Raw genomic sequence first — 13,021 nt, 5'->3', positions numbered from 1 at the left:
TATTTTTGCCTGTAGTTGAACACATCTATGCATTAGTTTATTGATGGCAAGACAATCACAAGTTTTTTGACAATATTAAGTATTTCTTATTTCAACACGTTGCAGTACTTTTGAATTTCCAAAACTGTTATCACAATGCAAGTTCCAACTGGAGAGCAGGAAAAACAAGAATGTACACGGAGCACATGTCTCTCTGTGAGAATGTGTGTGGAAGGCGCACACACAAGTCTGTCTCTATAATTATGTACACAGAGAAAAACTGAACACACGACACTGGAATCACGCTCGTACGTCAGTCTGTGCCTTCTGGAAGAGGCGCTCAGGAAGGACTCTATTCTCTTGTTCACCTGAAGATAAATTCCTCTCTAAAGATCCACTCCGACAGACACAATCTCCTTAAGCTGAGAGTGTGTGACAGGCCCACTGGACAAATACCAGTGAGTCCTGCCCACGTACTGGTTGCCATTTTGGATTAGTTTCTGAGAAGTTCCAAAATTCACTGCAATAACTTGTTAGAGTCCTGTTTTGTGGAGGAATTCCCCCTCCCCCCCCACTCCCAGATGGTCATTTAGCTCACCTAGGACATGCCTAACAGCAGCCTGGACGCAGAGACCATGCCAGCTTGGGAGGGCAGGGTTTATGGGTTTTGGCCAGAGTTGCCGCCTACGGCCTGGCTCTCCGCAGGGTCAGGTTCTGTAAGCCTGGGTCTATTTTGGAATGCTGGCCAAATGGGTTGCATTCCCTTAGAATTCTCTTCAGAGATTTTATAGGCCCTCAGGACTAAGCCCTTCTCAGAAATGAGTCGCAATGGCAAGGATGGCTCTCTGGGCAGCCTTCTGGAAACCCCCCATCAGCAGCACCCTCAGGCAACCAGAGCGCTGCTGCAATATCCTCAGGTACGTGCACAATGACTACAACTGCTCGATGCCAGTGGGGCAAGTCAGCTTTTCCAGAACAGCGCTCAACAGTATTAGCAACTGAGGATCTGAACATGCATCTTCAAGGTCGTGGTACCGGAATCAACACCCCCTTCCCCAGTCACAGACACACACCATGCGATACAGGCTCGAGCCTCCCTGGCGTGCAAGGCCGAGGGCTTCAGGGCAGTACACGCTGAGTTTCTCTTTGCTGTTTCCTTAGACTCAACCCAGACATGGGTGCTGACTACTGGGAAGGTTGGTTAGAACATTTTCAGAACCACACATGGTGCCCCAAGATCGACCTGTACAAGCCCACAGTTGCCAACAGCACCCCATCCTTCCTTCCGATGACCTTTTGCTCTGCCAGTCACTGAGTGGGCCATAGAGGGCACAGGGTGCAAGGCAAGTGCCCTCCACGCCTTCAAGGCTTGTCAGGGAGAGGAGGGGGGAGGCAGGAGTAATTCCGGTGAGGCCTCTGGCTGGGCTCCCTGCCATCCACAAGGCCTTAATTTCAGCTCAGGGCCATGGCTGATGTCCCACTCCGGCCGCGGAAGGAGGACAGAGTTAAAAGTTGCCTCTTCAGAGGCTGTTTTGTTCAGTGTTTGATTTAACCAGGTGGGGCCTGTTTGGTGGGTGGGGCTTGGGACTGGAGCCTAATTAAGTTGCCCCATTAATTGTAATTTAGCAGCCTAGGGTGGAGGGAGGGCAGAGGTGATGGCCATTCAAAGAGGGCAGGAAGGGGGAGGTGTGTGGAGAAGGTTCTCTGTAAGTTTACAAATATACAAAACCAAAAAGCACATCTTTTAAATAAAAATGACTACATTTTTATCTGGCAAAAAGTTGTATACACATGATTTAAATTTTTTTTTAAATTTTAAGTTTTTGGCAATCTTAATAAAGTACAATATATTACAACCAAACCAAAAAATAGTTGTTTAAGTAACAGCTGTTAAGAGTGACGTGATCCCTGATGCCCAGCCTCCCTCCCCGCCCCACCCTACTCCTAGAGACAGAGAGAAAAGAAAAATCCTCCCATCTTGATAAGCTCATTTCCCACCCCCCTCAGGAAGCTAACCAATAGGAAGCAACACAACAAGCGAGTAGTGTCAAAGGAAGCCGGCAGGTCCGGCTGCATTAGCAGGAGCAGCCGCCCTCACTGGCTGGGGGCTCCTGGGGTTTGTCCAGCTTGATGTCAATCACTGCGGGAGGCTGCGCTAAGGAAGATGACTGACGAGAAGCTGCCACCTGGCTCCTGTCCCTGGGCACCCCTCAGCTGCCCTGTGCAGATCCTCCGTCCTTCCACAAAATACCTAAGGACTCCTGTCTTTGCGGGGCCTGGGGAGGAAGGACGCGGTGTCACCAGCAACCACCCCTCTTCTTCCCACAAGCCCTCCCCCCTCATCCACCTGAAGCAAAGCTGGTCTTGGGCTGCGGGCTGACTGCGCAAACACCAGCACCACGGGCCCTTCCTCAGAAGCCTTCTTGGTAACCGGTGCCTCAGCCTTGTCAGCAGCCCATCCCATCCTCAAGTGCACTGAAGTGGACAGCCTGCTGGTCAGGAATGAATCCCACATCTCAGCCCAGGGCTAGGTGGGCCTTGGCCTAGCCAGTCCTAGACACACTAACCCCTCGAGCTCCACTCAGAGTGTCACTTAGACTCTGAAGATGCTGCTGGGGGAAGGCACAGCCCCAGGAAAGGCCTCCAGCCCTTCCCACTGGTGCCCTGAGACTGCGGGCGGGAGGAGCACCCGTCAGAACCACCCGAGGAATGGCTTCAAAATGCACAGCCAGGCCGCCCCCGGGCCCCCAGCAGGCTGCCGGGGCAGCAGGCTTGCTGCAGGAACGCCCGGGGCAGCCGACGGGGTGGAAGTGTGGGAAGCGCTGCCGTGGGACCCGCTGTGGCCGTCCTAGGGATGTTTGCGTGGCCCCTGTTTCAGGGCTATGGGAGAGACTGTTTTGGCTTTATGTACTATAAAGAGCCACGCTTCTCCTAAAGACCCCCTTTTCTCTCCTTGCCACTCTCTGGCCAAGGCATGTATTTTGAATATGACTTTCTCTATTTTTATTTTCCCTACACCTACATAAATAACATTTTTACCTCATGTATATATACATGAACATCTTTTTTGGCAACATGGCAGAGAATAAACTGCCTGCCTTCCCACTTCCTTCCACTGGGCCCATCGGACTACCTCTCTGAAACTCCATTTCTGCTTCGGGGTATGGTCTGAGGTTTGGGGCGGACTGTGTGAGTGGCGTGCAGACCCTGTCCCACGGGGCAGTGGGTGCTCCAGGGCTGTGCGGGGCAGGGCCGAGGAAGCGGGCAGGATACGGGAGGGGCGTATCTGCTGGGGAGACGGTCTTATGGAGACTAGGCTGAACCGTGTTCTGGGTGTATAGAAGCCTTCCACGCAGTGGAGGGTCTATTGGTGCCCATGGAATACAAAGTGATGCTCACTGCGAACCTGGGCAGTTACTATTTCTCATGCCACACCCTGCACAGACATTCACATCCATCTGGTCCACCCTCCATCCACCCCCCGTATTGTTTTGGAAATAGAAGCTCAGACTGTTCGAACGGGATGAGGTCTTAAAGCCCTTGAATTCAGCCTTGTCCCGGTCCAGAGGCGGGCCCACACCATACCCCTCAGCAGAGAAGGATGGGCTGGAGACCAGGCAAGGGCTCGCTCGCTGTTCTGAAGTACTAAGTGAATACGTCAATGGATAAATGGCTTCTCTAGCACATCTTTCACTCACTTATCAAAGGAAAAGGATACTCCCTTCTTTGCTTTTCTCCTGGACATTCTCCATTCCAGGCAGAGCTGATGCCACACGTCGGAAGAGCTGGAGAGGGAGGAGACGCAGGATGAGCCCCTGACCCCGTCTTTCCTGCCCCCACTGTCTCCACCATCTTACCTCTTCTAATCCTGACCCAGGGCTGTGTTCTCTTGTCTGTCCCACTCACTGTGCCCTGGAGGGCAGGGGCTACACCAAACTCCTCTCTCCCTTGCCCCTAGGGCCTGATAGGTCTGGGCCCTGACAGGCATCTCAGGCAACGGCTGAGGTCACCAGGTCCACGGGTCACCAGGAGCCGAATGTGGGTCATGCTGACTGTAAGGGACCTAACCCAGTGCAGAAAATGCTCTAGGCCCTGAGACAAGCCCTTAGGCAGGCTTCTGTCCCACTGCCTGTGTGGGGACCAGGTGGGAGGAACCAACTCTCAACGTGCCCTTGAGACAAATGAACCTCTGCAAGTCCACAGGCACCCAGGCAGCAGGGTGCTGGGAGCCAGGGCCGCAGTCACGTCGGAAAGAGAGACTTCCAAGACGATAAGCATACAGCATGTGAATTCGTGGTGCTGTGGGTTTGTTTCGGTGTGGGTATTAGTGTGATGTGTATGTTGTGTGTAGAGATGTACGCGTGCAAATGTGCAGTGAATGTGCGGTGTCTATGTGTGTGAGATTGTGTAAGTGCACAGGGAGAACCGTGGGGGGGGGTGTGTGTGTGCACGCGGGCACGCACACTGGGGAAGGGGTAGGCAGGGATGTCGGGGAAGACGTGGAACCTAGGAGGTGACAAGTACAAAACACTAGTTTAAGGCTCCAGAAGATTCTGAACACTCCCTCTCTCACTTCTCCCCTCATCTACGCCAGCTCTGGGGACCCGGTGAGCTCTATAAGGAGAGTGCACCTTGTTCATGGTCTCACCCTAGAGCCCAGCTTTGTGGGAGCACCCAGGCTAAATGGCAGGGCCAAAGGCGGTGAGGACCAGGGTGGGGAAGTCACTGGTGGGCCTGGCAGGGGATGGGACCTCGTGGGCAGGGATGCAGAGGCTGTTCCGAGGTGGGGCGGGAAGAAGTGATCCAGGTTGCAGAGGCCCGGTCATTCCTGAGCCTTCCTTCATGGCCTTGTCCCAGGCGGCACTGTCCTGCCTTCTGTCAAAATGGTCACAGCCTCTGCCAGTGGCCAACCTGCCAGTTAGGAGGAAACTCTTGGGGTCACAGGTGGGGCTCCAAGAGCAGCTACGATCAGGGTGGAATCCAAGAGTCCGCACTGCATGAGGACCCCTCAGAACCGCAGACTCTGACCTGACCACGTGTGATTCGTGCTCAGACCAGCACTGCGCTCCAGAGCACTCTGAAAAGGGAGGCACTGGCGTCTCCCTGCCTCCGACCACTAGAGCAGAAGCTTCCTGCCTTATGGACTGCTGTCCCCACGGCCCGGGACTTTTCATCAGGGCCACAGAGAGCAGCAACCCACTGCCTCCGACATGCCTCCAGGGACAGGTAGCTCCTGCGCCAAGAGACACCTCAGTGGCACTGGGAAGGGCGTGGACGTGAGCAGAGCCACACTGAGGGTGCTCTAACTGGGGAGGAAGGCACTGAGGCCTGGGGACCAGGGGGCCCCTCATCTGTCTCTCTGCTCTTCTGCCACCTTCCCCGGCGCCATGGGCACCGCCCATGCTGGGTGAGCCGCCACTGTCTCCAGGCCAAGAGCTGCTGGGCAGCTTGTGTAGTGCTCCCAGGTGCTGCTGAGGCCGGCCGGGCAGAAGAGACACCCCGCCAAGCCAGGCTCTGCACTCAGAATCCCCTCCGTAGGCCTCAGCACCCCTCCTGCCGCACCTCCGCTCGCACGCTACCTGGTCTGGAACAGCCCCCCTCTCTTCATTGAAGGCAGGGGCTCCTAACCTCTTGGGAACCAGAGACCTCCCTGGCAGTCTGCTGGGCCTACGGTCTCCTCGTAAGTGGGTGATGTCAGTGACGCAGGAGTATAGAGAAACCCATTCAGAACTGAAAGACACCTGGAAATCTCTGAAGACACCAGTTGGTTATGCACCAGCATTCTTCTGGCAGCAGGTCTAATCACCCCCATGAACTGGAGCAGCGATGCGTGTCAAGGCCAAGAGACCCGTAACCCCGCGAGGGGACAAGAAAACGGCTGGGATCTGTACTGTGCCCAAGCCAGCCACGTTCCTGGCTGAAGGAGGTGCTGAAGAGTCGCAGAGGCACGTGAAGATGGAGGGGTGGCTCTCTCCAACGCAAGGCCCCTGAGCTGCGGACTCCCATCTCTGGGGGGGGTCCACGGACCTAGGGAAGCCCCTGGCTGCGAGGCTTGGCCGTAATCTCCTCCACGGCTTCTCTGACCGTGGTGATTCCCCAGGCTTCTCCCCCTGTAAGCTCCAGCCGCACCAGGGCGGGCTTCTTTCTCCAAGCCCGCCTGGCCCTCCACAGCTCTGAGCACTTGCCAAGCCCCAGACATGAACCCGCAAATGCTGGTCAGACTGGATTTCCCACACCCCCCTCCTAAGTGAGGTAAGATGCTAGAGAGATGCTGCTTCTCTCACCTGGAAGTTGGTGGCTGGATGCCGGGCACCTTAAAAGGCCACGTGACTGGTTGCTGTGTGACGGCTAATGAGGACATGGTCCAGACACCACCCCCCCCCAGAGTGCCTGCTCCTGCCCTCTCTCGTGCTTTCCCAATGCTAGAAGTTAGCTTGTTTCCCATTAGGTGGGGTTCAGGGTGCTCTGACTGCTTGCCCCAGCCTGCACTCGTCCCTCAGGCAAGCTGGAGCTGGGCCCACGAAGGACCAGGCCAGAAGCCACACATGGCCCCTGGGCCAGATCAGCGCCAGGTGCATCCTACCTGCTTCACGTTGTAGCCAGTCTTGGCGCTGGTCTCAATGAACATGACGCTCAGTTCTTTGGCGCGCTGCTCCCCCTCCTCAATGGTTATCTGCCTGTGAGAAAGGGGAGAGGGGAAAATGAGTCCCTGGTAGAGGCAGAGGGAGCAGCATGAGATGAGGAGGCCTAGGTCCAGGACTAAGGTCCAGATGAGGAGGTCTTGGGTGCAGGACAAAGACATGGGGCCGCAGGAGGACACCAGCCTGCCCCTGTCCCATCTGGTTTGCCTTCCATGGTGCCTCCCAGCTCAGGAACAGGCCCTGCGGCAGGCAGTAAACCATCCTAACAGTTGTGTGCATCTGTGTCTAGAAAGCTCTTCGAGCCACACAGCGCCCCTTGGGTGGTGTCATCAGTCCCCATCTCCACAGGAGGACAGTGAGGTTAAAAGTGACTACTGCCTGAGGTTGCATGGAGAGACACTTAGCAGTAGAACTGGGCTTTGAGTTCCATTTCCCTTACTTCAAGGACAGACCTCAAATGAAGCAGGCTCGAAGTTGGATCATTGTGTGGATGGTCAAAGGACACTTCAGAAGGCCAGCGGTCCAGAACCTGTTGCTCTAGCTGACCAAGCTGGGTCCCCTGATGTGAGTGAACGAATGGGGGCAGGCGGCACCCGAGTCAGCCATGTCTGCCCACTGGAGACTCAGCGACAGACAGGAAATTCTGCCTGTTCACGGGCACAGGCATTTCGTGGGGACAGAGACACAAAGCAGAAGCGGGAGCCAGTGGGGGCCCGAGGGAGTGCCGTCTGCAGCTGCGCTGTGGCCACGGCCGGGCCCCAGACCCCGTGACGCCGTGCAGCCCTCTCACAGAGCAGTGCCCCTGCAGACCGTGGAAGGTGGGGCCTCAGAACTGAGCCGCTGCCATGGGCAAGTGTCTGCCAGGTGCTCACAAAGCCTCCAGTATCCCTAGGGGACCTTTCTCAGAATCACGGGGACAGGTCAGAAGCACAGACTCAACACTCCCGCATCCCAGAACGCCTTCTCCGGGAGGAGCTGCAGGGGACTGGAGGGCAGGCTGGGCCCGCCAGCCCCCTGCTCCTTGCACCCTCACACCTACCTCTTGTCGGCCAGGTCCGTCTTGTTGCCCACCAGCATGATGATGACATCACTGCCCCTCTCGGTCCTGACATCGTCGATCCACTTAGAGGTCTGCTGGAAGGAGTTGAGATCTAGAGGTGGAAAGTGGGGAGACAACAGAGTGAGAGTCACCCTGAGCAGTAGAGGGCAAAGGTGGGAGGGAGCATGAGACCAGGAGCAGGAGGGAGGGGACTGTGCACCCTCACACGCAGACCAGTGAGTGCGTACCTTCTAGTGGGGGGGGCAGGAGGGGGGAGCATGTGTGTCTGGGCAGCTGCTGCCCCAGGGCCCTGAAAGACCCTCATGTTGCTGAATGATCCCCGGGTTGTGGGGGTCACCCTGTTGGAAGGTCACTGTCATGATTTGCTACATGGATTAGTGGTTTTAGGGGCCCACCTGAGAATCAGACCTGACTTTGGGGGGCAGAGCGGAGTGTGAGAAATGGTGCACTGGACTTGGCTGAGCTTGGAAGCGGGTGTGCGTGTGTGTGTGTTGGTGGGGAACCCGAGCAGCTCCTGGAGGAGAAGGGCCCAACACAGTGGTCTCCCACTGAGGGGGGTGGCAATGGGAAAGGCCAGAGTTTCCGAAGAGAACCCTTGATCTCTAAGTAAGAGGAGGGGGAAGGTGGCCCCAGGAGAGACAATAGCCATGAGAAGTGAGACCATTTCAGGGCAGCCCTCTCCTCAGTCAGAAGATGGGACAGACCTTGGGGAGTGGTCGCAGGGCAATGCCCACCACTTAGCAGCCCATGCACCTGAGAGGGGGGAGGAAGCCTGTCCCAGGAAGCCTCAGTTTCCCCCAGCCTGCTCTCCCTCCTGCTCACATCAGGCTGCACAAACCCAGGCTGAAGGGCCCAGCTCCCACCTGTACTCAAGGTGGAGGGGGTGTGTGGTCAGAGGGAAGCGTGGAGAGAAGAGATGGGCAGAGCCTGGGGCAGCGGGCTCAAAGCAGTGGGGTACACGTGCTTCCCCATGTGATTTCAGTGCTGTGGACAGCACCCAGGGAGTCCTCCCTGTACAGGCGTAGGCCCAGCACAAGGGCTAAGCAGGTGTGCTCTGGTACACCTGCCTGTGCAGCTGAGGATCCGCACCAGGCCCTCTCCCTCCCCCCACCGTGAGTCTTCCACGGGGCCGTGCAGTTCTCTCAGGAACAGCTGTCCCAGCCAGAAGAGCTACACTGCGTGGGAAGCGCAGCCCACCCTCGGCTCTCCAGACCTGCTTGGCCTCCCCTTCCAGGAGAGCCTCTGAGGAGCTGCATGCCAGCTGACAAAACCATGGCTGCTGGGCCACGACTGGCTCAGAGACCAGTGTCTTCCCCCATCCTGACACATGCACACGCGCAAGTCGCTCCATAAGGGTCTTTCTGGCCGTCGGGGCCAAAGGGGGCACAGGGAGGTGGGAGCAGGCCAGCCTCATCTCTGCTCACCCCTACACACAGCCCCACCCCACCCCTGCTCTGGGCAGGGCCAGCTCAATCCCATACAGCCATGCCTGTCCCAGGAGGATGGGTGAGGCTGGAACCCATGCTGGTGGTGTTCGAAGGCAGCTCACCCCCTACAGCAAGGACCTGTCTTCCTGCAGTCAGAAGACAAGCACGCACAGCATACACACGTGCGTGTGCACGCACGCACACCCACACACACGCACACACGCACACACACCCTGGAGCCTCTGTGAGCCACCCTCCCTCTGGCACCCGAGGCCCAAACTCACTTGTGATGTCGTACACCACTACAGCCACGGTGGAATCCCGGATGTAGCTGGGAATCAGGCTGCGGAACCTCTCCTGGCCGGCTGTGTCCCAGAGCTGCAGCCGCACCTGTCGCAAAGAGAACAGGGTCTCAGGGAAATCCTCATGGTGGGGTGGGGCTGGGGGAAGGCCCCGGCTCTGTGATGTGGGCACTGCCAGCTCTGTTACGACAGGGCACGGGCACTCTCGGTGGTGCCCGGCTAAAGGCTCCAGGCGGTGAAGTCCAAAGGGGCCCTCCCTGTGCTTCTGGTTCTAAAGTCAGGCACTCACCGTACGATCTTCCAAGTACATGGTTTTTGACAAGAAGTCAATCCCAATGGTTGCCTATTAGAGAAAAACAAGGAAAGGTTAAAATGGAAAGGTCTCAGGCAAAGGGGCAAAAGCTCAGTGATCCAGACAGTGACAGCCAGCAAGAGAGGGGACACCCATGCCAAGCCTAAGGCAGGTCCTGCCCTGCTGTCCCTGCCTGCTCCCCACACTCAACAGTGAATCCAGTCAGGTCTCTCAGAGGAAGCAGCTTGGAGTTAAGTAAGGATGAGGACAGGGTTTCAGGCATGACAAAAGTGCTTTGAGAAGGCAACAAGAGCCAGGTGAGGAGGCTTCCTCAGAGTCAAGGCCACTGGTAGGTCTCTCTCCTGCCCTCCTCAGGTGGGGCCCTCGAGGAGAACGGGCCGGGCGGTCTCCCTGCCCAAGCCTGCTTGGCCTCACCTGCCTCCCACACTCACAGCCTCCCCTCGAGGCTCCTGAGACTCAGGCACCCAGGCCTGGGTTCACCTCTGCCTCCAGCAGGCAGGGGCGCAGTGGGGAGCAGGGCACCTTGCTGCTGTGTGGGCAGCAGAGAGCGGCTGGCCTTCCTCAGGGCCATCACAACCCACCTGGAGCAACATCTTCCTGGGAAAGCGCACTCTTTCCTACCCAAACCGGCATATTAGGAGCCGACCGTCCCCAACACACCTACGCCACACCTTTGTGCTCTTTCCTGGCCTTGGGCAGAGGCACCTGGACAGGGTGCCATCAGCCTTGCGGCCAGATGGCCGGGACCCACCACTCACTCGCTGTGTAGCCTTGGGCCGGCCACCCAACGTCTCTGGGCTCACCTGCCCCACAGCATCTATGATAGGCGCCAGACGCTGCTGGTGTGAAGCGGAGACGGCACTGCTATGCAGCCCTAGCAGCGAAGACTCAGACTCGGGCTGAGCGCCCCGGGCACTGACGCCGCACGGTGTGGCACAACCATGGGATCAGAGTCCTTGGCAGCCATTCAAAATCGTGTTCTTGCAACGTATTTAAGGATTTGGGGAAATAGGCTCTCAAGTGAAAAAAAAGGTGTAAACATCATTATAGTGTGACCCCAATGCGATGAGCGGAAGTAGAAGTATTCTTCATACTTTCTTAGATACTAACATGAAGGGAATACACTAAAGCCTTAATAACACCAGGGTGAATAATGGCATCACGGGCATTTTTTTTTTTTTGGCTTCCCTCATTTTAACTCCCTCTATTTTCCACATCTTCTACAATGAAAGTGTAATAGTTCTAGAGGTAGAACTAGAGTGTTTTGGAACAAAAATAAAAGACTAAAAATAAGCTCAATTGTACAGGAAATTGTGCAGCGACTTCCGATTACAAAACCCACAAGCCAGGGAAGCCCGAGGAAATAGAAAAACCCACTCCACAGCTCCCAGGTTGTCTGCACGCACACACACACTTTGGGACCTCCAACTCGTTCCACAAAGGAGTTAAAGTAGCTCTATCCCCCCAGAAGCCTGCTTTCATGCAAAGTTGTGCAGTGTTGAGGCATCTCACAATTCTACAACATGGGTGCTAGACACGCACCTTAGACATAATCCAATCCAACCCCTCTGGAGAGGAAAGATCGGGGAAGTTAGAGGGTACACACCTTGTGTGACTTTACGAGTCAGGGGCGGAGCTGGAAGGGTCGGCACCCAAAGCTTTGCAACACTTGGGCTCTTTCTACCCCAGCTTGGCGCACCTTTCCTACGTGGGGTGGTCACTGGGCGACAAGTCTGGAGTTGACACGTGGCTTGCGGACCCAGCCTTGCTCCTAAAGTCATATAACAACACTCCTGCATGCAGCGCAACCGTCCTCATCCTCGCATACCCTTAAGGAGAGATGTGCAGACCAGGTGGGAATCTCTCGCTTCGTCAGTGCTCCCTGGGCTCCCCAGGGAGTGCCAAGCTCCTTCAGTAAAGTGACCCTGGAGCTGAAAACTGGGTGTATGACCTCAAGGACTGGTGGCAGGGACTGCTGGCTGTCCTCCATATGCAGTCTCCCTTTCCACTGTAATAGGGTTCTACTGATGGCTCAATGGCTGCCCCAAATAAAGGTGCTATTTCCCAGCTTTCTTTGCAGGTAGGTGGCTAAAGTCTCGTCAGTGGGATGTAAAGGTGGTGTATGCGTCTCCTGGGATGGGCCCTTCATGGGGGATGGGATGTGGTGACACGCCCATAGCTGCCCTCTTTCCCTTTCCACTGGCTCAGAATGAAGACAGGTGGAGAGATGGTGGTGAGTCATCCTGGCCCGTCCAGACGAAGGCGACACAGCAGTGATGACAGAGCAACCAGACGGAGGAAGCCTGAGTCCCTGAGCCAGGGGAGCCACCTCAGAGCTCTAGACTGCTCACACCCACACTGTTGGGTGAGAGTGAACAGAACTTCTGTTTTGCTTTAGCTACTGCTATTTTGGTTTCTTTTAACACAGACTGACAACAGTCTAACCAATAGAGCAAAGAACCGTGGAGAAACATATCCCTCAAAGGTAAGCAGCGTGGACCTAGTGATATTCTTGAGGACAGTGTAACAACGAAAACCCCGATCTACTTCATGCGGGCACAAGCCACTTCTACTTCCATGGAGGACTGAGAAGTCACCAGATGACATGACAAGAATTATGCCATTTGGACCAAGCCTTAGCAAAGCTCAACTCAGTGGCCTCCACAATCATAAACGCCATTACTGGACACCCACACACTTTATCTCCGTCGCTCCTCACAAAAGCCTGACCACATGAGTGGTACTGAGGAAACAGTCTGGAAGAGGCCAACCTCCTCCCTCTTCAGCTCTCTCCCCCCTTTCGTCCCACTTTCATGCTTCCTCCACATTAGAGAGACTTCTGATTCTTTAATTGGACCACTCTGTCCCCAGCAAGCTAGGCCACTGAGCCACAGCAGACCTTCCCATGGCTGTACAGATTCTTGCCAAAACATAAGCATTGTCCCTGGGAATGACGGAACCATCAGCTTGGCCCCAAAATATATGCCTATGTTTAGTTTCCAATAATGGCTGTATAGTTTCTATCAAACTAACCCTCCCACAGATAACTATTCCAAAACTGTGGAGAAATACAAGAAATAACTCTTAAGCACTGAAGACTGATCAAAAGCTGACAGAAAATGGAGGGGTTACAATCTCTGAAGGAAGGAAAGAGAACCAAGTCCGATCCAACATCTAACCAATTTTTTCCCCTGAGGTTAACTTCTTAATCATTTAAGTTAGAAGGACTTGGTAAACACCTCAGGCTTTCCATGGGAAAACCACAAGGGCTGGCTTTGGGAGGAAGGTTATCATCTCAG

General features: G+C 55.6%; 1 protein-coding gene across 1 annotated transcript in view; it reads right to left on the bottom strand.

Moving 5' to 3' along the window:
* The window catches only part of RAB6B (RAB6B, member RAS oncogene family), a 58,251-nt gene continuing 45,230 nt past the window's right edge, over positions 1–13,021 (bottom strand). The window contains exons 3-8 of the mRNA XM_046002912.1: positions 9,699–9,752; positions 9,392–9,497; positions 7,660–7,771; positions 6,563–6,656; positions 3,698–3,764; positions 1–2,119 (exon numbers count right to left, since the gene is read on the bottom strand). Coding sequence (XP_045858868.1) covers positions 2,055–2,119; positions 3,698–3,764; positions 6,563–6,656; positions 7,660–7,771; positions 9,392–9,497; positions 9,699–9,752 — 498 coding nt within the window. The 3' untranslated portion in view covers positions 1–2,054. The remainder of the gene's footprint in view (positions 2,120–3,697; positions 3,765–6,562; positions 6,657–7,659; positions 7,772–9,391; positions 9,498–9,698; positions 9,753–13,021) is intronic.

Source organism: Meles meles, chromosome 4, assembly GCF_922984935.1.
Source record: "Meles meles chromosome 4, mMelMel3.1 paternal haplotype, whole genome shotgun sequence".
Taxonomy (NCBI): Eukaryota; Metazoa; Chordata; class Mammalia; order Carnivora; family Mustelidae; genus Meles; species Meles meles.
The sequence above is the reverse complement of the archived record's forward strand: the minus strand, read 5'-3'. Positions and strand labels throughout refer to the sequence as shown.